The sequence below is a fragment of the Globicephala melas genome, chromosome 9, assembly GCF_963455315.2.
Source record: "Globicephala melas chromosome 9, mGloMel1.2, whole genome shotgun sequence".
In the NCBI taxonomy this organism is placed as follows: Eukaryota; Metazoa; Chordata; class Mammalia; order Artiodactyla; family Delphinidae; genus Globicephala; species Globicephala melas.
This window is the reverse complement of record NC_083322.1, coordinates 96,017,023-96,043,928: the sequence shown is the minus strand read 5'-3', so window position 1 is coordinate 96,043,928 and position 26,906 is coordinate 96,017,023. Positions and strand designations below refer to the sequence as shown.

The following is a 26,906-nucleotide window of genomic DNA, read 5'->3' as shown; positions in this document are numbered from 1 at the left end:
AAGGGGACACCCCGGGAGGCTCAACTGAGAGGGTGCAGCCAAAGGTTGGAGGGAGAAGTGAGGTGGATCATTAACCAGCTGGGAGCCCTGGGAGGTGCAGGGCTCAGCCCCATTGGTCCCCAACTCAATCGGGTGACACTGTCCCGGGTGGGGAAGCTGCCTCGTAGGCCGTCCCCAGTTTTAGTATATGTACGGCCGCAGTGAGCTCTGTGTGTTGCCAGGAGCCAGCCCTTGGCTGTCCCCAAGTCCTGGCCTCACTTACCCTCTGACCCCTTCCCAGTGCCAGGATGGTGGAGGTCGGCCTGAAGGGCTGGCTGCTCTGGGCTCTGCTCCTGAAGTCGGTGAGTCCCAGGCCCTATGTCCACCCCGGGCAGGGGGCTGCTTGGCAACAGTGAGAGAGGGCCTGGGGTCTGGGGAGGGGGCAGTTTCTAAACAGATGAGGGATCCCAGGCTCCCCAGAGGAGGGGTGCAGGTCGAGGGCCCTGAGCTGCTCAAGTCTTCAGGTCGTGGGGTTAGATGGACACAAGCGTTGAGCAGGGGGTAGCTGGACTGGGTGTGACTGAGTGCCTCCCATTCCTGGTCCTCTGTGGGTGTCCTGGCCTAAGACGGTTGGTGGAAGGTTAAAGGAGGAGCCAGTCCCGGGGTGCTGACGGCATGGGTTCAGGGGGAGAATCACCTAATGAGGATTTAGCATCTAGGTTTGGGAGGAGGTCTTGCCTCGCAAGTTTCTTGCTCATTTGCACGCCTGGGAAGGTGGGTGAAGGCTTTCAGCCCCCAGCAGGTAAGGGCAGGGGAAGCTCTGCTCAGAATCTCCAAGAGGGGCCCTGGCTGCAGCTTGGGCACGGTGGCAGCCGCCAGCAATGGCAATGGTGCCCCAGGTGCACAGGGCCTGCATCCACACGGCCCCTTGGAGCAGCCCTCCGCCTGTCCAGGGGTCATCGTTTCTCAGCAGGACCACACAGTGGCTTCCAGGGGTCCCCTGGGTGACCCCGTTCTCACTACTGTCCCCTTACCCTCCGGAGTGACCTTGCTAAGGCAGATGTGCCAGGTCACCTCTCTCTCCAGTGACCCTGTCGCTCAGGGTGGAGGCCTGGCTGTTCCCATCCGCTCACCACCCTCAGACCCCACTGGGAGCCCCACGTGCTGCTTCGGCGCCCCACCTCCTCCAGCACTCCCCCAGGATCCCTGGCGTCCTGGACCTGCCTGGCGTCCACCCCTCACCCGCCCTGCTCTGCTTCCTTCTCCATGCCTGTCCTGGCTGCCCGCTGCCCCATCAGCTACCCGGAGGTGCTGGCCGGCGCTGGGGCTCGGGGTGATGCTGCCCTGTTCCACAGGCCCAGAGCGAGCTGTACACGCCCATACACCGGCCCGGATACTGCGCCTTCTACGACGAGTGCGGGAAGAACCCGGAGCTGTCTGGAAGCCTGGCTTCACTGACCAACGTGTCCTGCCTGGACAACACGCCTGCTCGCCACATCACAGGTGACCACCTGACCCTCCTGCAGAGCATCTGTCCCCGCCTCTACACTGGCCCCAACACCACCTACGCCTGCTGCTCCCCGAAACAGCTGGTGGCCCTGGACGTGAGCCTGAGGGTCACCAAGGCCCTCCTCACCCGCTGCCCTGCCTGCTCTGACAACTTCGTGAGCCTGCATTGTCACAACACCTGCAGCTCCAACCAGAGCCTCTTCATCAACGTGACCCGAGTGGCCGGGCAGGGGGGCAGCCAGCCCCGGGCGGTGGTGGCCTATGAGGCCTACTACCAGCGCAGCTTTGCCGAGCGGACCTACGACTCCTGCAGCCGGGTGCGCATCCCTGCGGCCGCCACGTTGGTGGTGGGCTCCATGTGCGGTGTCTACGGCTCTGCCCTCTGCAATGCCCAGCGCTGGCTCAATTTCCAGGGGGACACGGGGAACGGCCTGGCACCCCTGGACATCACCTTTCACCTGTGGGAGCCTAGCCAGGCCGAGGGCAGCGTGATGCAACCTCTGAACGGTGAGGTCGTGCCCTGCAACCAGTCCCTGGGCTACGGCGCGTCGGCCTGCTCCTGCCAGGACTGCACTGCTTCCTGCCCCGTCATCGCCCGGCCCCCAGCCCTGGACCCCACCTTCTACCTGGGCCGCATGGTAGGGAGCCTGGCCCTCATCCTCATCCTCGGCTCTCTCTTCGTCTCGCTCACCGCCTTCCTCCTGTGGTCCCGCCTGGCCAAGCGGGGCCAACGCAAGACGCGCAGCCCCGAGGCGAGCATCGGCCTCGCCCACCGGCTCAGCCTCTCCACCCACACCGTCCTCAGCCAGTGCTTCCAGTGCTGGGGCACGTGGGTGGCCTCGTGGCCAGTGACCATCCTGGTGGTGTCCACTGTTGTGGTGGTGCCCATGGCAGGGGGCCTGGCTTTTCTAGAACTGACCACAGACCCCGTGGAGCTGTGGTCAGCCCCCAGCAGCCAAGCCCGAAGTGAGAAGGCATTCCACGACAAGCATTTTGGCCCCTTCTTCCGAACCAACCAGGTGATCTTGACGGCACCTGGCCGGCCCCGCTACAGGTATGACTCCCTGCTGCTGGGGCCCAAGAACTTCAGTGGGATCCTGTCCTCTGACCTGCTGCTGGAGGTGCTGGAGCTGCAGGAGAGGCTGCGGCGCCTGCAGGTGTGGTCGCCAGAGGAGCAGCGAAACGTGTCCCTGCAGGACACCTGCTACGCCCCCCTCAACCCGCACAACGCCAGTCTCTCCGACTGCAGCGTCAACAGCCTCCTGCAGTATTTCCAGAACAACCGCACGCGCTTGCTGCTCACGGCCAACCAGACGCTGTCGGGGCAGACCTCCCAGGTGGACTGGAAGGACCACTTTCTCTACTGCGCCAAGTGAGTGCTCGCGGGCGTGGCTGCGGGGGTCGGCGTGGGCCCCCTGGAGCCCAGGCCAGATACACAGCCCAAACTGAGGGGCCCCGTGTGGCTCTGGGTCTCGGTCGCAGGGGCGGCGACGTGCCATTTCTCTCCGTGCTCCCTCTCGGACCCGCACGCCCTAAGCGGGGTGCGTGCTCACTGTAGCTGGTTTGCACCCGGCCATCAGAGCCTCCATGCGGTCTTTCTGCAGCACTCCTGACATAGGGCCCATCCTTGCATGTTCTTGGTCTAAGGGTCGCAGAGCAATCCGAGGGCCCTGCTCATGGGTGTGCTTCGTTATTTTCCTTTCTGCTTTTGTGCTGGGCCTGGATGCACGCCAGCAGGGCCATGGGTAGTCCGTGAGGTGCCCCGGGCCAGGGCAGGGGCCGGGGCTGGTTTTAGGTCCTGCTCGCCTGGGCCGGGTACCCTTGTGCAGGCTGCAGCTACACCCCTTCACGCTGTTCGGGGTTTTGTCCCCGGCTGTGTCCACTTTGCCGTGGTGCAAACAGGAGGCCAGTGAAGGCGCTGGGCCTTGGGACCAAGAGCGAAGGTCTGAGAGCTACCAAGCCTGGAGGGGAGCAGGTAGGTGGGCAGGCAGCCGCTGAGGCTCTCTGGGGTTGGAATGGGCAGAGGTCCTCAAAAGCCTGGTCTCAGGGTCCCTTCACGCTCTGACAAAAGACCGAGGACTCCAGAGAGCTTGGGTTTGGATAGAGGTTATATCTACTGACATTTACCACGTGAGAAAGTAGAACGGAGAAATGATGAAATATTTCTTAATTCTTTAAAAAATAATAATAGGCCCATTACATGCTGCCACAAATAACATATTTTTATGAAAAATAATGGTACTTTCTGTACCAAAAATATCCGGAGTGATAAGAGTAGCATTGTTCTGCATCTTTGCAAATCTCGTTAGTGTCTTGCTTAGCAGAAGATGCTGGATGGATCCTGGCATCTGGTTCTGCGTTTGGCCTGTTGGTTGAAGCTCAGCGAGAATGCTTGCCCACACACTCGTGTAGCCAGAGGAGGGAGGAGTGTTGTAATAGCCTTTCCAGAGAATTGTGGATTTGCTCTGATACGTCACCAAAGATCAGCAAGTGATCTTTGTTTTTCTTTTTTGCGTTGGGTCTTAGTTGCAGCATGTGGGCTTCTCTCTAGTTGAGGCGCGTGGGCTTAGTTGTCCCTTGGCACGTGGGATCTTAGTTCTCTGACCAGGGATCAAGCCCGCGTCCCCTGCATTGGAAGGAGGATTCTTAACCACTGGACCACCAGGGAAGTCCCCAAGTGATCTTTTCTTAAATGTTAGCGGCAGTATGGAAACTAGAGCCATGTCCGTGAACTGTCTGTACTCCACAGACTCGAGATCGAAAAAGGGTAAAAATTGCAAACAGCATCTTAGTGTTATTATGGAAATAGTTTTGACCTTGCAGACCCCTGAAAGGGTCTCCAGGGCTCCCGAGGCCCCCATGCCACCCTGAGAACCTCTGGATTGGACAGGGGAGCCAGGGCTCCCACCCTTCAGGTGAGCCAAGTTTGGGCTGCTTCCCAGAGTCTGTGCTTCAGCCCCAGGGCTGGCCCTCAGAACAGGCAGGTCAGGGAGGACGCTCTGACCCCAGGTTTCCAGTCCTCGAGTTGGCTTTACTTTGGTTTTGGATGCTCACAACAATTCTTGGGTGGCCCGATTATCCCCATTTCAGAGACATGGAAACTGAGGCTCAGAGGGGTATGGTGAGCTGCTCAAGGTCACACAGCAACCAGCACTCCCAGCCAGCTGGTGACTGACGGACGCACTTGCTCACAATGAGCGCTTCGTCCACGCACGTGTGATGTGTTCGCAGAAAGGGCTCAGTGGAGGGCATGGAGACCTGCCCAAGGTTGCAGGGCTGGTACGCTGTCCAAGGAAGGAAGGAGTTCCCACCTCTGGGCCTGGAGGCTTCTGGGCTGGCGGGAGGAGGAGGCTAAGGGCAGCGTGAGGCCTGCGTGGCTCTGTTGGTGGTTAGGACCCGGGGGGCTTGTGTGCCAGACTCCGGCCCCCACCCCAGGGGAGCGTGTGTGACGCTCACCCACCCGCCGCATCCGGGAGGACATGATGGCGGAGCCGGGAGGGTGAGGCTGGGATGAGGGGAGAGAGAGCTTGAGGCCCCGCTCAGGGAGCTCCAGTTCACTCTGGATTGGGCCCAGAAATGTTCTGACCACAGGGTCAGGCGATGGCGCTGCGGGTCCGGGGTGGGGCACCCGGGCCACGGAGATGGAAGTGGGATCAGGAAAGGTGCGTTCCTCTCCCTGCAGCGCCCCCCTCACCTACAAAGATGGCACGGCCCTGGCCCTGAGCTGCATGGCTGACTACGGGGCGCCCGTCTTCCCTTTCCTCGCCGTGGGGGGCTACAAAGGTAAGCTGGGTGGCCCCCAGAAGGACAGTGAGGGGACATACGGGGCAGGAGTCAAGGGCAGAAGGATGGGAGTGGCAAAGGGCTTCCTGCTGCCTGGGGGCGGCTGCAGACCCGCCCATCCTCTGTGCTTCCTCTGCCACCCCGTTCATTTTCTCCCAGCCCTGCCCAGGTTCTCTTGTTCTGTGCCTGGGCCCATAGACTTTGCCATTGGCTGAGAGAGGGAAGTGGGGTGTAGTCATTCGACAATGACTTGGATGAGGAGGGGAGGGGGAGGGGAAACAGCGGTGCGGCTGGGGTCGGGGAGGAAAGCAGAGGTGCGCTTGGAGGGTAGCTGAGCATTTCTCCTTCCAGGGAAGGACTATTCTGAGGCGGAGGCCCTGATCATGACCTTCCCCCTCAACAATTACCCTCCTGGGGACCCCCGCCTGGCCCAGGCTAAGCTCTGGGAGGGGGCCTTCTTGGAGGAGATGCGAGCCTTCCAGCGTCGGACGGCTGGTGTGTTCCAGGTCACATTCATGGCGGAGGTAGGGTCCCCTGGCTTTGGGGAGGACAGTTCAAGTGGCTCTGGGTGGGGTCCTGTGTCCCCATCATGTCCTCGCCCCTCCTGAGTGACCTTTAGCTAGCGTCTGCCTGCCCAGGAGGATGGGGTGATGCGACAGCTGTTCTCGCAGCCTTGCCGGGGCTCACGGTGGCTCACGCACACAGTGCCCGCTGGCCGAGCCCTTGGGTCAGTGGGGCTGGTCGGGTGTGCGTCCACAGCGCTCCCTGGAGGATGAGATCAACAGCACAACAGCCGAGGACCTGCCCATCTTCGCTGTCAGCTACCTCGTCATCTTCTTGTACATCTCCCTGGCCCTGGGCAGCTACTCCAGCTGGCGCCGAGTACTGGTGAGAAGCGAGGGGAGCAGCGAGGGTGGGGATGGCCCATCGGGGTGCTTAGAACCTTTCCAACCTGCTTTCCAGAGCACTTCAAAACAGCAGAGTGGACACACCCAGAGTGGCTCCCCCAAAGGGTGGAGCTTCTTGAGGTGTTCTGTTTCAAAAGTTTTCATTCTGCTCCCTGACAATACCCCACCCCCAACTTGTGCAAATGTAAAGCTAATATTTACATTGTCTTACAATGCATGCTTGAGGAAGAAGTGGCGGGCTCACAGGGCCTGCCCTTGGGAGGATGGCTCTGCGGAGCAGCCAAAACACAGAAGCATGGAGCAAGCCTGCCCTCTGCCCTCCTCTAACTCGGGTTGGGGGCACATCGGGCAGCCCCGCAGCCAGGAGGCTGAGCCTGATCCCATTGCAGGTGGACTCCAAGGCCACGCTGGGCCTGGGCGGGGTGGCTGTGGTGCTGGGAGCAGTCATGGCTTCCATGGGCTTCTTATCCTACCTGGGTGTCCCCTCCTCACTGGTGATCCTGCAAGTGGTACCATTCCTGGTGCTCGCCGTGGGGGCCGACAACATCTTCATCTTCGTTCTCGAGTACCAGGTAAGGGGGCAGGAGTTCTGCATACCCCCAGCTGCCCCTACATGCCCAGGTGCAGCCCTGTGTGGGTTTGCTGGGCTTCTTACGGCCTCTTCCTAAGCGCTGATGTCCATGTGTACGATTCCTGTAGAAAACAGTGCTTTACGTTTATTTATCTTTCACATAAATGTACTCATACCATTTGTGTCACCTGAACTTGCTCTCTGTCAGCCCCACATACTGTCTGGTAAGAGTGTCACACAGCACGTATGTTATTGAGCCCAAGCTCATACTGCTCGCTGCATGACAAGCCAATAAATCGAGAGACGAGATGTTGAGGCAAGGAATAGTGACTTTATTCGGAAAGCCAGCAGACTGAGAAGGTGGTGGACTAGTGTCCCAAAGAACCATCTTACCCGAGTTAGAATTTAGGCTTCTTTTATACTCAAAGGGGAAGGGTGTGGCTTGTTGTTACAAACTTTTTGGTGCCAGGAATCCTTTGTTCTTGCAGCTGTCCATGTAGGTCTGGTCACAATGTTCCTATAAACCTCCAACAAGACACATGTTAGACTCTGCTCTGCGACTTTTTTTATCTCTGTGTGAATGGAAAAGTGTTCTACCTTTAAAGGTCAGAGCCTTGAGAATGGGCCATCATGTATATTTCAGGCCATAGGCAACATTCTTGAACGAAAGATTCAGAGCCAGCATGACTAAGCACAGGCAACAGAGCACAAAGGTTAGAGATCCAATATGGAGTCAGGTTTGTTCTTCTCTGTCCCACACACAGCCACCTCTGTCTTTGTGCTACTAGGTAGCATTCCATGGAAGGACAAGTCAGGGTCCGTTTAGCCTCTCCTGTTAGTGAACGTTCAGGGTTCCACGATGGGTCAGAGCAAGGATGATCCCTAGACGTGCCATGCATTTCTCTGGGCCAGACCCTGAGAAGTGGAAGATGTGGCCGAGCACAGTGTTGGCAGGGTCTGCTCGCACTGGGGAGGGTGGGGCCATTTCCTCAGGCCTGGCTGGGTCTCCAGGCGATGGCCGTGCCCGGGGGAGCGGGTGGCACGCGCCAGCTCCCTGCTGGCCTGCGAGGGACAGAGCCCTTGGCTGGATCTTGACCGTGTCCCTGCCATCCCCACACAGAGACTGCCACGGAGGCCTGGGGAGGGACGGGAGGCCCACATCGGCCGAGCCCTGGGCAGAGTGGCCCCCAGCATGCTGCTCTGCAGCCTCTCCGAGGCCATCTGCTTCTTCCTAGGTGAGCCGGGGCAGCCCCTCCCCACCAGGTACGGGGAGTTCTTGGAGGCTGGCAGCCTCCTTTCCCTTTGTACCGTCTGAGCGGGTGCCAGGCCCTGAGATTCAACCCTGGTCCCCTCCTCCACCAGGAGCTCTGACCCCCATGCCAGCTGTGCGGACCTTTGCCCTGACCTCCGGCTTTGCGTTGCTTCTCGACTTCCTGCTGCAGATGTCAGCCTTCGTGGCCCTGCTCTCCCTTGACAGCAGAAGGCAGGAGGTAGGGGAGGTGGCGAGAGCCAGGGACCCCCATCTTGGCTGGGGCTGTGGTGGCTTTACTGTGTAGAAGTAAAGCCTCAGAGTGTGGCGTTGAGCGCGGCAACAGAGCGCTGGACTATTTGGGCCACATAGTCCCCAACGTCCCAAAGCAACCTCGTTTTGGTAATTTGGGGGAATATGATCAAACCTCCTAAAGTACACGAGGTCATGACATAAAATATAAATGAGAGACTGACAGGGAGGGAGTTCCTGTTTCCGTGATGGTGCAAAATTCAAAGGTGTTTTATCAAGGTAGAAAATAGAGATAAAGGCAACGCACAGTGGCATGTCCCCACTGGGTGGTGCTGGCACGGGCCACCTGTGGAAGGTGGCTCTCCCACCCCATGGGAGGGAGGTGGTCCCTGGGGTCTGTTTTGGGGCCACCTTGAGCGCCTGCCTCCTTCCAGGCCTCCCGGCTGGACGTCTGCTGCTGCAAGAGCGCCCAGGAGCTGCCCCCGCCTAGCCAGGACGAGGGGCTACTGCTCCGATGCTTCCGCAAGTTCTACGTCCCGTTCCTGCTGCACCGGTTCACCCGTGTGGTCGTGGTGAGTGGGGACAGAGGGGAAGCTGGGGGGGCCTCGCACCACCCGGGGACAGGGGTCTGCTCAGCCTGGACCCTCGCCTCGCCCGTCATCTTTGGAGGGGTGTCGAGCTTGCCCAGGTCCAGGTGCTGAAGCAAGAGGGAGGCTGAGATTCAAGCCTGCCCAACTCCAGAATGTTCCCCACGAGACCCCGCCCAGACCCAGCCTGGGGAGCTGCTGGGCAGGAGGCCTTCACACAGCGCTTCCCCCCGCAGCTGCTGCTCTTCCTGGCCATGTTTGGAGCAAGTCTCTATTTCATGTGCTACGTCAAAGTGGGGCTGGACCAGGAGCTGGCCCTGCCCAAGGTGAGCGGGCCCTGGGGCCACCCATGGGTGCCCTCCCTCCCCTGCCCTCGGCCCCCAGGGACGTGGGGAGGGTCAGCAGCACACAACTGGTGGGGCGGCATGGAGCAGGGGCGTGGTAGGAGTGTGGGACTGCTCGTCACGTGGAGCTGGGAAGAGAAGCCACGTCATGGATGGAAAACGCAGGAGCTCAGCGCCAGCCCCAGGCCCCGAGAGAGAGACGACCAGGCACCCGAGGGGCTGGCCATGGGAGCCGCTCGAGATGATTGTCAGGGCAGGCTCGCTGAGCACCTGCCTTCTGCTGGGCACGCCACATCCTCAGACCTGGGCTCTGCAGCAGCCCATGTCACTGTACCGTCCTCTGAAAGACAGTGAGGGTCGGGGGCTTCTTCCTAGGTGAGCCGGGGCAGCCCCTCCCCACCAGGTACTAGGAGTTCTTGGAGGCTGGCAGCAGAGTGGAAGGAAAGACCTCTGTGGCTTGAGGGTCCTGGGCAGAGGAGAGATCAAGGGGCATCTGAGCATGAGTGGGATTTGCAGAGGAAGGCAGCAAGGGTGACGGCACGGACCCGTGGGAGGCTGGGGCTCACCCAGGTGCATTTCCTGGGTGTGGGAGTGACTGGGTGTGGGGAGGAGTGGCGGTAGAGCCCGAGAGCGGGAGGCCGGGGCTCGGGGGTGGGGAAGGGTGCTGACTGCCAGGCTGGGGCCAGCAAGCACACATCGGAGAGGCTCGTCTGGACGTGCAACCAGAGGTGGTGTGGGCTGGTGGCTGGGGGAGAGCAAGTCTGCGTGCCTGCGCTCCAGGGGAGGCAGAGCGTCATGAGGGCTCGGACACCCAGGGCCACCCTGGGCAGGGTGATGGGAGTCCAGTTGCTGGCAGGAGCCCTGGGATGAGTAGTCTGGGTAGCCATCTGCAGGTGGTGCTGGCCTTGGAAGCAAGATGAGGTGGGAGGAGAGCTGACAGCCAGGACGGCACCTTCGAGCCACCATAGGGAGGAAGAGGAGGCAGCAAAGCCAGCAAGGGTGCAGAATGACCCTGCCACCCATGGTGGCCCTGGGGGCTGCTCACAGGGCCGAAGAGAAGAGGGTCCCCAGTGCCCCCAGGACGGGCATCAGGGACCTGGTGGGCAGAGCCGATGAGCGAGAAGGAAGGTGGTGATGGGCTGCCAGACCCAGCTGAGGTTTTGTTTATGCCCTTTGTTTATTTTTCTTTGGGGGAGATTTGTTTGTTTTTTATGAGGTTATAAAACTTATTTCTCTCCGTTTTTTTCTTCTGGTAAAATATACGTAACATGAAATTTGCCATTTTAACCATTTTAAAGTGGCGTTAAGTACGTTCACATTGTTATGCAACATTCACCACCATCCATCTCCACGGCCCTTTCAGCCTGCAAAACTGAACCTCTGTCCCTATTAAACACTGACTCCCCATCCCCTCCCCCCAGCCGCTGGCACCCACCATCCTACCCTCTGTCTCTGAAGTTGACTAATCTAGGCACCTCATGTAAGTGGAATCATACGCTATTTGTCCTTTTGTGATGGGCTTCGTTCACTTAGCATAATGTCCTCAAGGTTCAGCTATGTTGTAACACGTGTTAGAATTTCCTTCCTTTTTAAGGCTGGAGAATATTCATATGTATACGAATGCATATACCTCACAGTTTCCTTAAGCATTTTTCTGTTGATGGATATGGGTTGCTTCCACGTTTTAGCTATTGTGAAATAATGCTGCTATGAACACGGGTTTACAAGTATCCCTTTGAGACCCTGCTGTCAATTATTTTGGGTGTATACCCAGAAATGGAATTGCTAAATCGTATGGCAATTCTAGTTTTTAGTTTTCTGAGGAAGCTCCATACCGTTTGCCATAGCAGCAGCTGTACCATTTTACATTCCTACCAACACGCACAGGGTTCCAATTTCTCCACATCCTCACCGACACTTGTTTTCTGGGTTTTTTTGGTTTGTTTGTTTGTTTCTTTTTTGATAATAGCCATCCTAATGGGTGTGAGGTGGTATCTCATTGTGGCTTTGATTCGCATTTCCCTAACAATTAGTGATGTTAAGCATGTACTTACTGTCCATTTGTATAGCTCCTTTGGAGAAATGTCTAGTTTTGAATTGGATTGGATTTTGTTGTTGAGTTCTAAGAGTTCTCTAGGTATCCTGGATAATCAATCCCTTATCAGATATGTGATTTGTGAATATTTCCTTCATTTCTGTTGGTTGCTTTTTTACTCTATTGGTAGTGTACTTTGAGGCACCAAAGGTTTTAATTTTCATAAAGTCTAATTTGTCTATTTTTCTGTCCGTTAACTGTGCCTTTAGTGTCATATTCAAGAATAAATCTTTGCCAGGAGTTCCCTAATGGTCTAGTGGTTAGGACTCTGGGCTTTTGCTGCCAGGGCCCGGGTTCAGTCCCTGGCTGGGGAACTGAGATCCCACAAGCCTTGTGGCATGGCCAAAAACAACAACAACAACAACAACAAACCAATAAATCATTGCCAAATCCAATGTACTGAAGTTTTCGCCCTGTTTTACTCCGAGTTTTGTAGTTTTACCTCGTAAATTTAGATCCATTTTGGGTTGATTTATATATATATTTATGTATATTTTTGAAGGTCCAACTTCATTCTTTTGCATGTAGATATCCAGTTTCCCCAGCACCATTTGTTGGTGGGAATGGTCTTGGCTCCCTTGTCAAAAATCATTTGACCATATATGTGAGGGTTTAATTCTAGGCTTTCTGTTCTATTCCATTGGTCTATGTGTCTGTCTTTGTGCCAGTACCACACTGTTTTTTTTGTTTTTTTGCGGTACACGGGCCTCTCACTGTTGTGGCCTCTCCCGTTGTGGAGCACAGGCTCTGGACGCGCAGGCTCAGCGGCCATGGCTCACGGGCCTAGCTGCTCCGCGGCATGTGGGATCTTCCCGGACCGGGGCACGAACCCGTGTCTGCTGCATCGGCAGGCAGACTCTCAACCACTGTGCCACCAGGGAAGCCCCAAAATTTCACTTTTTTTTTTTTTTTTTTTGCAGTCACACTGTTTTGATTATTGTATCTTTGTGGTAAATTTTGAAATCAGGAAATATGAGTCATTCAACTTTGTTCTTCTTTGCCAAGATTATTTAATATTTGGGGTCCCTTGAGATTCCAGTATGAATTTTAGGATGGAGTTTTGTATTTATGCCAAAAAATCATTGGGATTTTGAGAGGGATTTCATTGAATCTATAGGTTGCTTTGGGTACTATTGACATCTTAACAATATTAAATATTCCAGCTCATGAATATTGGATGTCTTTCAATTTCTGTCTTCTTTAATTTCTTTCAGCAATGTTTTTTAGTTTTCAGTGTGTAAGTCTTTCACCTCCTCGGTGAAGTTAATTCCTAAGTATTTTATGGTGCTATAGTAAATGGAATTGTTTTCTTAATTTCCTTTTTGGATTACTCATTGCTCACGTATAGAAATACAACTGATTTTTGTGTGTTAATTTTGTAACCTACAATTCTGCTGAATTTATTAGTTCTAACGGGTTTTATCTGGTGGATCTTTAAAGTTTTATATATGTATATAAGATCATGTATTTTATGAACAGAGATAATTTTACTTGCTTTCCAGTTTAGATGCCTTTAATTTCTTTTCCTTGCCTAACTGCTCTGACTACAACTTCCAGTATTATGTTGAATAGAAGTGGTGAAAGCAGGCATCCTTATCTTGTTCTCAATCTTAGAGGAAATTCTTTCAGTTTTTCACCACTGAGTATGATATTAGCTGTGGGATTTTCATATCTATGGCTTTTATCATGTTGAGGAACTCTGCTGTACTCCTGCTTTTCTGAGTTTTTTTTTTCATAAAAGGATGTGGAATTCTTTTTTTTTTGTCCACGCTGCACGGCTTGCAGGATATTAGTTCCTCAACCAGGGGTCGAACCTGGGCCACAGCAGTGAAAGGGCTGAGTCCTAACCACTGGACTGCCAGGGAATTCCTAGGGTGTGGGATTTTGTCAAAAGTTTTTCTGCATCAGTTGAGATGATCATGTGATTTTCTCTTCATTCTATTAATGTGGTGTATTACATTGACTGATTTTCATGTGTTGAACCACTCTTGAATTCTGAGATAAATCCCATTTGGTCACAGTGTATAACCCTTTTAAAATATTGTTGAACTCAATTTGCTAGTATTTTGTTGAGGATTTTTTTTCATCAATATTCATAAGGGATATTTGTCTGTAGTCTTTCTTTTCATGTAGTGTCTTTGTCTGGCTTTGGTATTAGGGCAATGCTGGCCTTATAGAATGAGCTAAAGGTGTTTCCTCCTCTTCAATTATTTGGAAGAGTTTGAGGAGTATTGGTGTTAATTCTTCTTAAAATGTTTGGTAGAATTCACCAGTGAAGTCATCAGGTACAGGGCTTTTCTATGTTGAGTTGATTTTTGAAAATGGATTCAAACTCCTTACTAGTTATGGGTCTATTCAGATTTTCTATTTCTTCTTTTCACAGTGTTGGTAGGCTCTGTGTTTCTCGGAATTTGTCCATTTCATCTAGGTTATCCAATTTGTTTGCATACAATTGGTCATAGTACTTACTTACAATTCCTTTTATTTCTGTAGAATCAGTAGTTGTGTCCCCACTTTCAATTCAGATTTAGTAATTTGAGTCTTTTCTTTTTTTCTTAGTCGACGTAAGTAAATCTTTGTTGCTTTTGTTAAACTTTTTGAAGAACCAATTCTTGGTTTCATTGATTGTCTATATTGTTTTCCTGTTCTCTATTTTATTTATCTCTGCTCCAATCTTTATTATTTCTTTTGTCTTGGCAGCTTTGTGTTTAGTCATTTTTTTTTCTGTTTCTATAAGTTGTATAGTTAGGATGATGACTTGAGATCTTTCTTCTTTTTTACTGTGAGCATTTATAGCTATAAATTTCCTCCTTAGCACTACTTTCACTGCATCCCATAAGTGTTGGCATGTTATGTTTTCATTTTCATTCATCTGTAAATTTCTAATTTCCTTTCTGATTTGTTCTTTGACCCACTGGTTGTTTAAGAGTGTGATGTATAATTTCTACAAGTTTGTGAATTTTTCAGTTTTCCTTCTGTTATTGATTTCTAACTTCATGTAGTCGTGGTCTGAGAATATACATAATATGATAACTATCTTTTTAAATGTTGAGATCTAATATGTGGCCAAACACATGGTTTATCCTGGAGAATGTTCCATGTGTATTTGAGAGGAATATGTATTTTGTTGTTGTTGGGGAGAGTTTCTGCATATGTCTGTTAGATTTAGTTGGTTTATTGTGTTGTTCGAGCCCTCTATTTCCTTAATTGTCTTCTGTCTGTGTGTCCTACCATTATTGACACTGGAGTATTGAACTCTCCTACTATTATTGTAGAACTTTCTATTTCTCCCTTCATTTCTATCAAGTTTTGCTTCATAGATTTTGATGGTCATTCATTAGGTGTATAACTGTTTATACACACTTACTCTTGCTTTGTTGAATCTTTTATTAATATATAATGTTCTTTTTTGTCTTTCGTAACCTTTTTATTTAAAGTCTATTTTACGTGGTAGTAGGATAGCCACCTCTCCTTTGGCTACTATTTGCATGGAATATCTTTTTTCTATACTTTCACTTTCAACCTGTGGGCAACTTTGGATATCAAGTGAGTCTCTTATAGACATCATGTAGTCGGATCATGTTTTCCTTATCCATTCTGTTAACCTCTGACTTCTTTCTGGAGAGAGTCGTCTATTTACATGTAAAGTAAGTACTGATAAGGAAAGACTTACTTATGTCATTGAGCTATTTGTTTTCTATATACCTTATAGCTTTTTTGTCTCTCATTTCCTGCATTACTATCTTCTTTTTGTTTAGTTGATAGTGAAATGCTTAAATTCCTTTCCCATTTCCTTTTGTGTATATTCCATGGCTATTTTCTTTGTGGTTACCAGGGAGATTACATTAAATATCCTAAAATTTGTTGAATGTATCCTAGTTTAACATGAATTACATAGAAAAAATCTGTTCCTATACAGTTCCTTTCCATTTCCTTTTAGTCATTGCTGTCACAAAATTACATCTTTATGTACTGTGTATCCAAAAATGCAGACTAATCATTTTTTATATATTAGTCTCTTAAGTTATGTAGAAATAAAAAAATGGAGTTACAAACCAAAGTTACAATAAAACTAGCTTTTATAATTTTCGATGTATTTACCTTTACCAGTGATCCTCATTTCTTTATATGGCTTTGAGTTATACCCTAGCATCCTTTCATTTCAACTTGAAAGACTCCTTTTAGTGCTTCTTGCAGGACAGGTCTTGTGGCAACAAACTCCTTCTGCACTTGTTTATCTGGTAATGTCTTAATCTTCCCCTCATTTCTGAAGTACGGTTTTGCCAGAAGTAGGATTCTTGGTTGACAGTTTTTTCCCCTTAAGTACTTTGAGTATACAAACCCACCACCTTCTGGCCTTCAAGTTTTCTAATAAGAACTGTGCTTATAATCTTATTTGGGATCCTTTGTATATGATAAGCTTCTTCTCTTTTGTTGCTTTCAAAATTCACTTTTTGTCTTTATCTTTCAACAGCTGAATTGTAATGTGCCTTGGTGTGGGTCTCTTTGAGTTTATCCTACTTGGAGTTTGTTAAGCTTCTTGGATGTTTATATTCATATCTTTCATCAGATTTATGAAATTTTGGCTGTTATTTCTTCAAATAATCTTTCTTCCTCTTTCTTTCTCTCTCTTCTCTTTCTGGGATTCCCATGATGCGTATGTTGGTCTGCTTGATGATGTCCCACAGTTTCATTTTTCTTTATTCTTTTTTCTTTCTCTTCTTCACTTGGTAATTTCAATTGTCCTATCTTCATGTTTGGTAATTCTTCTTCTGACTGCTCAAATATGCTTTTGAATCCCTATAGTGAATTGTTTATTTAATTATTGTACTTTTCAGCCCCAGAATTTCTTTTTGGTTCTCTTTTATGTTTTCTCTTTATTGATCATTCCATTTTGTTCATACATCGTTTTCTTGACTTTGTCCATATGTTATTTTAGCTCTTTGAGCATCTCTAAGATCGTTGTTTTAAAGTCTCTGTCTAATAAATCCATTGTCTGGTCTTTCTTAGGGATGGTGTCTGTTGATTAATTTTTGTTCCTAGGTATGGGCCATATCTCTCTGAGTCTTTGTATGTTTTATGATTTTCGTTGTTGTTGTTGAAAAATGGACATTTGAGAGTCCACAGTAACTCTAGAGATCAGATTCTCTTCCTTCCCCAGGGTTTGCTTATTTATTTATTTATTTTTATAAATTTATTTATTTGTTTTTATTTTTGGCTGTGTTGGGTCTTTGTTGCTGTGCGTGGGCTTTCTCTAGTTGCAGTGAGCGGGGGCTACTCTTCATTGCGGTGCGCGGGCTTCTTACTGTCATGGCTTCTCTTGTTGCAGAACACGGGCTCTAGGTGCATGGGCTTCAGTAGTTGTGGCACGTGGGCTCTAGAGTGCAGGCTCAGTAGTTGTGGCACATGGGCTTAGTTGCTCTGCAGCATGTGGGATCCTCCTGGGCCAGGGTCAAACCCATATCCCCTGCATTGGCAGGCGGATTCTCCACCACTGCGCCATCAGGGAAGCCCTATTTATTTATTTTTAAAAACTTAATTGTTACTGATGTCTCTGTCATGGAGATCAGCCTGAGATGTAAAGTTAAAGTCTTTCCAGATCTTTTCTGAGCCTTCACCTTTCCCTGGGCATGAGCAGAGACTGTTTAAATTCCCTTGTATTTGTGGTTGATTTTGAGTGTCATGTTTCTTGAACGTCTGGCTCTCAAAAGGAGAAAAAGGGAGATATGAAGGGGAAAAACAATAAATCAAGCACTTGCTCTCTAAATATCTTGGAAGTAACTTCAGCTTGAGGTGAAGGTTTTAATGGTGCCTGACTCTGTGTCTGCTCTACGGATATCAGAAGCAGCAATGAGTAATCAGAACACATATCCTTGATATTTAAGAGATGGGCCTTATAGCCTACCCTGGATCCTGCAAGCTGTGTGCAAACTGTTCCTGGAATGTGTGCATGGCTGCCTGCTTCAGGCTGGGAGGATAAAGGATGAGTAGCCAGTACCATGCTAAGAACCATCCAAGCCTTTCTCTGGAAGCTTCAAGCCCTCAATCGACCCCAGAATTCCAGAATAGTTACATCAGACAGATTCTGCCAGTGCAGTTGGAGTCTAGGTGGGGAGGTGGAATCCTGGTTCTTCCTATTCCAACATCATCCCTGCTGTCACTTTGAGGTTTTACGTTATAGGAGAAGGGAACAGGCCATGCAGATGCCTGGCACATGGCCTTGAGGGTGTGCACATGGGTGTTTACATGTGCGTGTCTGTGCAGTCTGTGGTCACTTGTTAGACCTGTGGCTGTACCAAACCGGAGATGATAAGAAGGGGTAAAATTATGTGTATATGTTTGTGTGTGTGTCAGAGTGTGTTCATGCAGGCTGGCATGTGATGCTCTGTGCATGTACCTCCATGAGTGTGTTCTGTGCATGTACCTGTAATTATACCTGGATGTGTGTGCCTTGGAGTGTGTACCTCCATGGGCACACCTCTGACCATGTACATCTGTAATGGAACCGTATGTGTGACTCTGTGAGCACGTATCTCTGTACCCCTGTGAGCATGCACCTCTGTGTGTGTACCTCTTGAGCATTTGCTGGAGTGAGGCTCTTGGGGTGTGTCTGGCCCTGGCCTCACTGACTGTCCTCTGTTCCAGGACTCGTACCTGCTTGACTATTTCCTCTTTCTGAACCGCTACTTTGAGGTGGGGGTCCCAGTCTACTTTGTAACCACTGGGGGCTACAACTTCTCCAGTGAGGCAGGTTTGAATGCCATCTGCTCCAGCGCAGGCTGCAACAACTTCTCCTTAACCCAGAAGATCCAGTACGCCGCCGAGTTCCCTGATGAGTGAGTGCCCCAGCCCACCCCTGTCTGTCCCCCTACCCTGCTCTGCTGCCCACCTGCTGCCATGTGCCTGGGGAGGCCCAGAGTGAAGGTTGGACCGTAGGAAGGACCCGCCGCAGCCTGCCTGTGTGGTCCTGTCCCCTGAGCTCCTCTCCCCAACCCTCAGGTCTTACCTGGCCATCCCTGCCTCCTCCTGGGTGGACGACTTCATTGACTGGCTGTCCTCACCTTCCTGCTGCCGCCTTTATGTCTTTGGCCCCAATAAAGATGAGTTCTGCCCCTCGACTGTCAGTGAGTATGGGGCCTCTGGGGGCTCAGGGCCCACTACATCTTGGGGAAACTGAGGCTAGAAAACGGAGAGGACCGGTGGAGGATCTCTTAGCCCCTCCTGCTCTTCGGCAGGGTCAGTCGGGGCGGGGGGGTCCCGTCTTGGTGCACAGGTGTGGGGGACTGCACCCGTATGTGTGGACGCCCAGCTGGCCCACCAGGCAATCACCCCCTCATGCCCCTGCTGAGTTGTGCCCACACCCGCTGGGCAGGCTGCTGCTCACATGCCGAGGGAGTCGAGTGAGAGCTGGGGTCGGCACGTGGCCCTACCCTGGAGCAGCTGCGCTTGTAGGCGGGGCGGGGAGGCCCCGTGGTGGCTGCTTCTCTGTCCCAAACTTCTCTTCCTCACTTGCTCATAGGTACCAGCTGTTTCCATAACTGAGAGGGGAACTCCTCCCATAGTTAGAGACAAATGCAAATCTCTCCAGAAGTACCCATGCCTGTTGCGGCAGTGGCAGTGCGTGGGGATCATGATGGGAAAGGACCACAAGGTGGGCAGTGGGGGCGATGACTGGCCTTGTGGGTGCCGCCACCTGGAGCCTCTGCTCTCTCTGCAGACTCCCTGGCCTGCTTGAAGAACTGCATGAGACACACAGCAGGGTCTGTCCGGCCATCAGTGGAGGAGTTCCACAAGTATCTTCCCTGGTTCCTGAAAGATGAGCCCAACATCAAATGTCCCAAAGGGTAGGCTGGGGTGGTGGGTCCACCAGGGAGGACAGCTGTGTGGGCGCCCAAGGCAGGGGCACAGAGGGGCAGGAGGCAGTGTGGGTTCTCTGGGAGTGGCCATAGGCCAGGCACACGGAGGGGGCCCGATCCTTGGCTAACCTGCTCTGGTCTTCTCCCTGCAGCGGCCTGGCAGCGTACAGCACCTCCGTGAATTTGGGCCCAGATGGGCAGGTCTTAGGTAAGCACGGCCTCGACTGGAGGGGAAGACCAGAGTCAGCTGCTCCAGGGGCCCCACGAGTCCCAGGGAACAGCTCCATCTCGAACCTTCTCTCCTTCCTCCTTTATGGGGGACTTCTAACTGCCCTGGCCCTATCTTCAGAGGTCACGTTGCCCAGCTCCACATCCTCAGACTTTACCCCATTTCTGCCCTGCTTCCTTCTCCCCACCCCCAAATCCAAGGTCAGTGTGACGTTCATGGACTTTGCAGTGGCTGATGCCACACCCGGGAGCCACCCACATCCTCTTCTCTCAGGCACAAGTCACACCCAGATGTGGGCAGTGGGCAGCTGGTTAAATGAATGACTATTGACTTACCCAGTGGGTGCCCTGATGCACAGCTCTGTTAAGTCAGCTGTTTCCATTTTTCTGACTCCCTTTCTGGTCCTTTCCTATAGGAATATGTACATTGGAAAAGTAAATGAATTTTAAAAATCCAATGCATGTTTTGAAACCATACAGAGCAGCGTTTGGGTTCATCTGGGAGATCCCTTCTTTTTTTTTTCTTTTCTTAATTTAATTTTATTTTTGGCTGCGTTGGGTCTTCGTTGCTGCGCACGGGCTTTCTCTAGTTGTGGTGAGAGGGGGGTACTCTTCCTTGCGGTGCTTGGGCTTCTCGTTGCAGTGGCTTCTTTTGTTGTGGAGCACAGGCTCTAGGCACGTGGGCTTCAGTAGCTGTGGTGCATGGACTCAGTAGTTGTGGCTCATAGGCTCTAGAGTGCAGGCTCAGTAGTTGTGGCACACGGGCTTAGCTGCTCTGCGGCATGTGGGATCTTCCTGGACCAGGGCTGTAACCTGTGTCCTCTGCATTGGCAGACGGATTCTTAACCACTGCGCCACCAGGAAGTCCTGGGAGATCTCTGCAAGCTCTGTCCTTCAGAGGCAGGGCTGGGACTTGAGTCTTGCACGGCAGTAGGACCAGCTGCAGAGTTTGCAGGACTGGGGCCAAACCAACATGCTGGGCCCTTTGCTCAAAATGTATTAAGAATTCCCAAATGGTGGTGGCAGAGCCCTGAACCCAGCCGGGCGCTATCCCTTGGGGGTTCTGAGGGCACCTGGCACAGGCTCTGACCTTTGCAGCCTCGCGGTTCATGGCCTACCACAAGCCGCTGAAGAACTCTCAGGATTACACGGAGGCTCTGCGGGCAGCTCGGGCGCTGGCAGCCAACATCACCGCCGACCTGCGGAAGGTGCCGGGCACCGACCCAGACTTCGAGGTCTTCCCTTACACGTGAGTCCCTGGGCACTGGGATGCAGGGAGGTGGGCCCGGGTGAGGGTGCTGGGCTGGTGAGGGCGGCTGCTGGGTGGGGATGGGCTGCAGCAGGGAGGCTCGGGCTGCACCTGGGCCCGGGCCCCCCGACACCCTCCCCTAGCTGCATGCTCATCCTGAAGTGGGCGTGGGAAGCCATGGAGTGGTGACTGTGCCCTGCGACCCGCAGGATCACCAACGTGTTCTATGAGCAGTACCTGACCGTGGTCCCTGAGGGGCTCTTCATGCTCACCGTCTGCCTGCTGCCCACCTTCGCTGTCTGCTGCTTCCTGCTGGGCATGGACATCTGCTCCGGCCTCCTCAACCTGTTCTCCATCATCATGATCCTGGTGGACACTGTGGGCTTCATGACCCTGTGGGATATCAGCTACAATGCTGTGTCCCTCATCAACCTGGTCACGGTAACCTGCTGGCCGAAGGGGCGGGGCTCCAGGGCAGGAGGGGTGCTGGCCTCATAGGACGACCCCAGCTCTTTCTAGAGTCTAGGTGCTGCCCGCTGGTCTGGGTGGAGACCCCTGCCCCCGCCCTTTTGTGGCTGAAGCCCCCTCTCTCCCCACAGGCGGTGGGCATCTCTGTGGAGTTCGTGTCCCATATCACCCGCTCCTTTGCCATCAGCACCAAGCCCACGCGGCTTGAGAGGGCCAAGGAGGCCACCATCTCCATGGGCAGCGCGGTGAGTGGATGGGCTGCCTCACCTAGCCCTCGGCCGGCTGCCCCGTGCCCAGCCTGACGCCCACCTGTGACCCCCAGGTGTTCGCAGGAGTGGCCATGACCAACCTGCCCGGCATCCTCGTCCTGGGCCTGGCCAAGGCGCAGCTCATCCAGATCTTCTTCTTCCGCCTCAACCTCCTCATCACTGTGCTGGGCCTGCTGCATGGCCTGGTCTTCCTGCCGGTCGTCCTCAGCTACCTGGGTGAGCGCCTGGGCTCCTCTGACACTGCCAGGCCCCTCCCTCATGACTCCAGGCCACAGGCAAAATGCCACGAACACACACAGCCCTGCTTACTCGGGACAGTCACTGCCCAGATTGTGCGCACACAGCTCCTCCTGGCTTGGAAAAACTGGGGTCTTTCATTTAACATGTGAAAACATCTTTTTTTTTTTTTTGTCAGATGTGTGTTTCAAACACTTTCAGTGGCCGTATGGTCTGTGCTGTGTGCTGTTGAACTTTTGATCGTGACTTTCAGCAGGAAATATATTTTCACACTGAGAGGTGATGTGTACAGGCACGGACACGGACAGGCAGAGTAGAACAAGCATTTCACAAAATGACACTGCCGGAGAAGTCTTGGATATTTTCTGTTCTAGTCTATCATTGATTTTTAAAAAAATGCTGGTGTTATCTGCGAAATTGATTTCATGACTCACTCATGGGTGACTCCTTGCAGTCGAAAAACATATCCTCTCCTATGGATCAGCCACAATCCATTTAACCAGCTCCCAGCTGCTGGACATTAGACTATTTCTGACTTCCCATGTTATTGCCAATGCCGCGATGACCATCCTTGTGGCTGAATCTTTGACCTCATCCTCCAATATTTCCTGGAGAAAGTCCAGTCTGTGAATGTTGATTATTCATGCCAATGGTTAATGCCCTCCAGCACGTTTTATCATTTAAACTCCTATCAGCAACACGTGCATTTCTGTTTCCTCATTGTTGAGTACAGTCATTTACACACCCCGTCCCCCAAAAGAGATTTTTTTTTTGGTCGCGCTGGGCAGCTTGCGGGACCTTCGTTCCCGAACAGGGATTGAACCCGTGCTCTCGGCAGTGAAAGCACGGAGTCCTGACCGCTGGAGCACCAGGGAATTCCACCGCCCCACACCCACAGAGATTTAAACTGGGCCCGCAGGATAAAGCGTCCCCCCTGTTACGGTGGGCAAGCTGAGAGCAGTTCAATGCTGCACCATTCCCTGACACCCGGAATAATAACAATGGTAATTTTAGAGAAAACATTTACAGAAGGGTGTGTTTGTGCTCTAATATATGTGCACTAATTGTCTTATCACCTCTGGAGGTAGGTGATGTTTTCATCCCCATTTCACCGATGAGGAAACTGAGACTCCCACCCCAGTCACGGAGCTGGTCACACGCAGTGTATCTGGAGGCCACACAGCTCCAGCACCCCTACCTAAGGCACCAGCATCTTGTAGAAACTTCCTGACCCCCTTTGGAAGAGGAGAGTGTATTGGGGATGGTGGGTGGCGAGGAGGACAGCCCCAGGGGTCACCCAGTTGGGGAGCTACAGGTCCCACAGGTCGTGGCCACCCCTTGGAGATTCCGAGTGGCCGGGAGTGAGGAAGGAGCTTGCAGGTCCTGCCCCCTCAGAGTGGCCTGGGATCTTGACAGAGAGGCGAGTGGCAGGCGCAGAGACCCCCGGGCCCCTCCCTGACCTGAGTCTGACAACAGGGTGAGGAACGGCTTCTCTCGGCAAGGAGCGCTTGCACAGGGTGTCCATGAAGAGAGGAGGGGGTGGCAGTCACAGGCCATGGGTGTCTGGGGGCTTCCCCTGCAAGATCCCCGGATGGCAGGGATCTGCACTGGAAGGCAGGTGGGCCAGGGGCTGGGTGCAGATGGCGGCTGAAACGGCTACTGGCACTTAGGTGTAGGGTGGAGCGAGGGCTGGGGCGAGGGGCAGTGGTGGAGGTGGAGGGCTTCGGGCTTAGCTCTCGCTCTCGGGAACTTCCTTTTTAGGCCACAGCAAACGCCTGTGCCCCGCATCCAGCACACGCTTCCCTGACCGTGGTCCTCTGTACCTATCCCTCTGCAGGGCCTGATGTCAACCCAGGTCTGGTGCAGCTGCAGAAGCAGGAGGAGGAGGTGACTGCAGCCAAGGCGGCCTCCTGGTCAAAGCGCCCTGCCCCGATGAGCACGGCCAACAGTGTCCATGTCAACTACGGCTTTGAATGTCCTGACAAGAGCGAGGGTGGCCTGGGTAGCTCTCCGCCTCACAATAGGCAGAAGCTCTGATGGAGCCGGAGCCCCTGTCCAAGCTCATCGGCCCTGACCTGAGGGGCCATGAGGGCTCCTCTGTGGGGGTCCCTTGACCCATCCCCGCCCTCAGGGCCTGGGAGAGGCTGTCCCCACAGGAGTGCCCGTGACAGGTCACCCTCTGGCCATGAGGTCTCACCCACAGGGACACACGATTGTGATGGAGGTGGCGCGCGATGGCGTGGGTGTGATCTGGTCCTGACCCACCTCTTGAATTTGACGTGTGTCCTCCTCATGCAAGTTTTAAAACTTTAGTTCTGTGTATGTAAACATATAATATTATTGCACATTTAAAAGTTTTCCTTAATCGATATACTTGACCTATCCTTTTGCAATGAGGTGGTTTTTTTTTGCACGCAACATACATTGTTTTGATTTATTCATGTTGATACGTGGAGATCTAGTCCAATCATTTGAACTGCGACACAGCATTCCATTGTGTGAACGAACACGGTGTTTTTATCCATTGCCCAGCTAGTGGGCAATCACATTGTCCCCAATTATTTTTCTGCTATAAGTCCACAGTCACTTTTGTGGAATTCAGAGCTCCCAAAGCTCTGAAAACCTACTGTGTTTGTCTCTTTTTCTCCTGTAAGTTTGGGACAAACTCATTTGGTGGCAAAAACTGATCAGACAAGATGTATCTATTTATACTTTATAAATAGGATACTTACACTGTTCAACCAACTTGTTGTGAATAGTCATATGTTTCAGTGCATTAATGAGTTTGATTTCGTGTTGCTGCCCCAGATCCTCCTGGGGTCTAATAGCTAATGTACTGTAAGCATCAAATTACCTTTCTAAAAAATGTTCTAAATCCTGAAATTCAGCTCACCTATGGGATTTCAGGTATGGAACCATGGACCTTTGTGATGAGTACGTGCTTACACGTCTCCTGTCTATGTGTGGGGAGCTACCATCGCTGTAGCACTGAACGGCATACAGTCAAATGCCTCCCAGAGAGGTTGCCCTGTTCACACCAGCAGTGGATGAGGGTGCCTCTCTCCCTGCACCAATACCAACAAAACGCTCCACTTACTTTTGAGAGGCAGGAGGGTACGATTATGGGTGATTATCCCTTTTTTAAAAACACTTTTTTAAAAGAAGACTTTTAAATTTTAGAATAGTTTTACAGAAAAATTACAAAGATAGTACAGAGAGTTTCTGTATGCCCCCCACCCAGTTTACCCTGCTAACATATTACATTAGTATAATACACTTGTCAGTGTACAATTAATGAACCAGTACTGATAATTACTACTAACTAAAGCCCATACTTTGTTTAGATTTCTGTAGCTTTTATCTAGTGTCCATTTTCTGGGCCAGGATCCCATCCAGGACACCACATAATACTCAGATGTTATGTCTACTTAGGCTCCTCTGGGCTGTGACAGTTTGTCAGACTCTCCTTTTCTTTGTTTTTGATGACCCGGACAGTTGAAGACTGGTCAGGCATTTTATAGAATGTCCTTCAAATGGGGTTTGTCTGGTGTTTCTCCTGATTAAACTAGGGTGATGGGCTTTTGGGAGGGAGACCACAGAGGCAGAGCACCGTTCTCAGCATATCGTGCCAAGGGTGCCTGCAGTCGCCACCACTCATCGCTGTGATGCTGACTCTGACCACCTGGCTGAGGTTGCAATGGCCAGGCGTCTTCCCTGTACAGTTATCTTGCACCTGTTTCCACGCTGTGCTCTTTGGACGGAAGTCGCTATGCACAGCCCACACTTAAGGAGGGGGGAGTTATGTTCCACTTCCTGGCAGGTGGGGTGTTTACATAACTTATTCGGAACTCTTCTGAACAGGAAAATTGTCTATTCCTCTCCATTTATTTATTTATTCGGTATGATATCTATATCAGTATGGACTCACGGATACTCATTTTGTACTTTGGGTTCTAATATACTACTTTATTTGAGGCTCAAATTGTTCCACGTTTGGCCATTGGGAGCTCTTTCAATTGGCTCCTGGGTCCCTTTGGCATACTCCCGTCACTGTGGAATTTTTTCCCCTTTTTGAGCACTTCCTTACTTTCTGGCATTATAAGATGATCCAGGCTCAACTTGTATATTTCTGCCCCAGTCCTAGAGTCAGTCGTTTCTCCCAGGAGTTCTAGCCCTTCTATTGGAGATGGGATTAGAAACCAGGATCTGGGTGTTCAGTGTGTGCATTGCTGCTGGGGCATTGTTGCTTCTGGGTCCTCTCAGCTGAGAGAGCAAGGAAACGTGTGTACACTGACCCATGTATGTACACATTTCTATAAATATTGCTATATGTAGCCATCTGTATCTATATTAAGCTAAACAGGAGTTTATGCTGATGCCTCCACCTCTAACCCATAACCACGCGAATCATTCTAGACTGCTCTCTTGCTTATCTGTAGCTTCCCATGCCAATAGTGAGAAGCCCGGCTGTACCACCCTCACCGTTTACATAATTGTTCATTTCCTCTGTACATATGTAGTAGTCTCAGAAATGATAACTCATATCCCTGTGGAAAACCACCTTAGAATGAAGTGTCTACTATGTACAGTTCCTTTAGCCTTTAGTCTTCCAGACACCATTCATTTCCAAAGTTACTTAGGTCAGCATCTTCTTCTACCACCCCTTTCAGAGAGGCTGTTTCGTACATTTTTAATACAGTTAGATTCTTGCGTCACATTCTTCCTTCCATTCTGGTGTTACAAAATCATGTGTGTAAAAAAGATTGTTGGGGGCGGGTAATCAAGAGAACACTATCCCTGGTTGACCCTCCAGCTGGACCCAGGCAATAGGAGACCCCTCACCCCTTCTGCTGTCCTTGTAATGTACGCTCAGCCTACCATTCCCACAGTGGGAGCTGTTTTCAGGGAAACAGCCTTGAGAGAGTAAGGTGTTGATGAGACCATCCAGTCAGTGTAGGTGACTGAACCCAGTTAAGGCTTCTGTATAAACTTTTAAGATTCTGGCAGAGTGGCTGCCCAGGCAAGCCTTGTAAGTTACCTCCCTTGCTTATTAAACCTGCCGCCTACCAATCTGAAGTGGTTTGCCTCTTTCTTCGGTCTCTCCTTGCCCTGGGTGTTCCGGGGCTAGATTGTGAACGAACAAAGTTCCATTCAAAGTATAGGATAGACCAATGGGTATTAATGTGACAAAGTAGGAAACATTTATTGATTGGGTTTTCAGCTTCCATATTGCAACTAACCACTGAGAAACTACAATCTGTCGAATTTTGGTGTAGTTTCCAAGAATAATACTCACATTTATTTAAAAAGACAAACTACTAT

The 26,906-nt window shown here is 51.5% G+C and overlaps 1 protein-coding gene across 2 annotated transcripts; it reads left to right on the top strand.

Annotated features, from left to right (window-relative positions):
- Positions 1-287: 287 nt before the first annotated feature.
- Positions 288-26,556, top strand: NPC1L1 (NPC1 like intracellular cholesterol transporter 1). Of its 2 annotated transcripts, XM_060304886.1 has the most exons (19): positions 288-341; positions 1,335-2,860; positions 5,171-5,271; positions 5,623-5,795; positions 6,031-6,159; positions 6,569-6,751; positions 7,871-7,985; positions 8,113-8,240; positions 8,686-8,823; positions 9,075-9,164; positions 17,923-18,113; positions 18,277-18,401; positions 18,995-19,121; positions 19,286-19,341; positions 20,460-20,610; positions 20,820-21,051; positions 21,210-21,323; positions 21,401-21,563; positions 23,422-26,556. In XM_060304886.1, exons 1-19 carry the CDS (start codon positions 288-290, stop codon positions 23,619-23,621), a joined length of 3,996 nt encoding a protein of 1,331 aa, XP_060160869.1. In that variant the 3' UTR covers positions 23,622-26,556. The 2 variants fall into 2 exon arrangements, with proteins under 2 accessions (XP_060160869.1, XP_060160870.1); XM_060304887.1 differs by lacking the exon at positions 9,075-9,164 and having other exon boundaries at positions 17,971-18,113.
- The last annotated feature ends 350 nt before the right edge of the window (positions 26,557-26,906 follow it).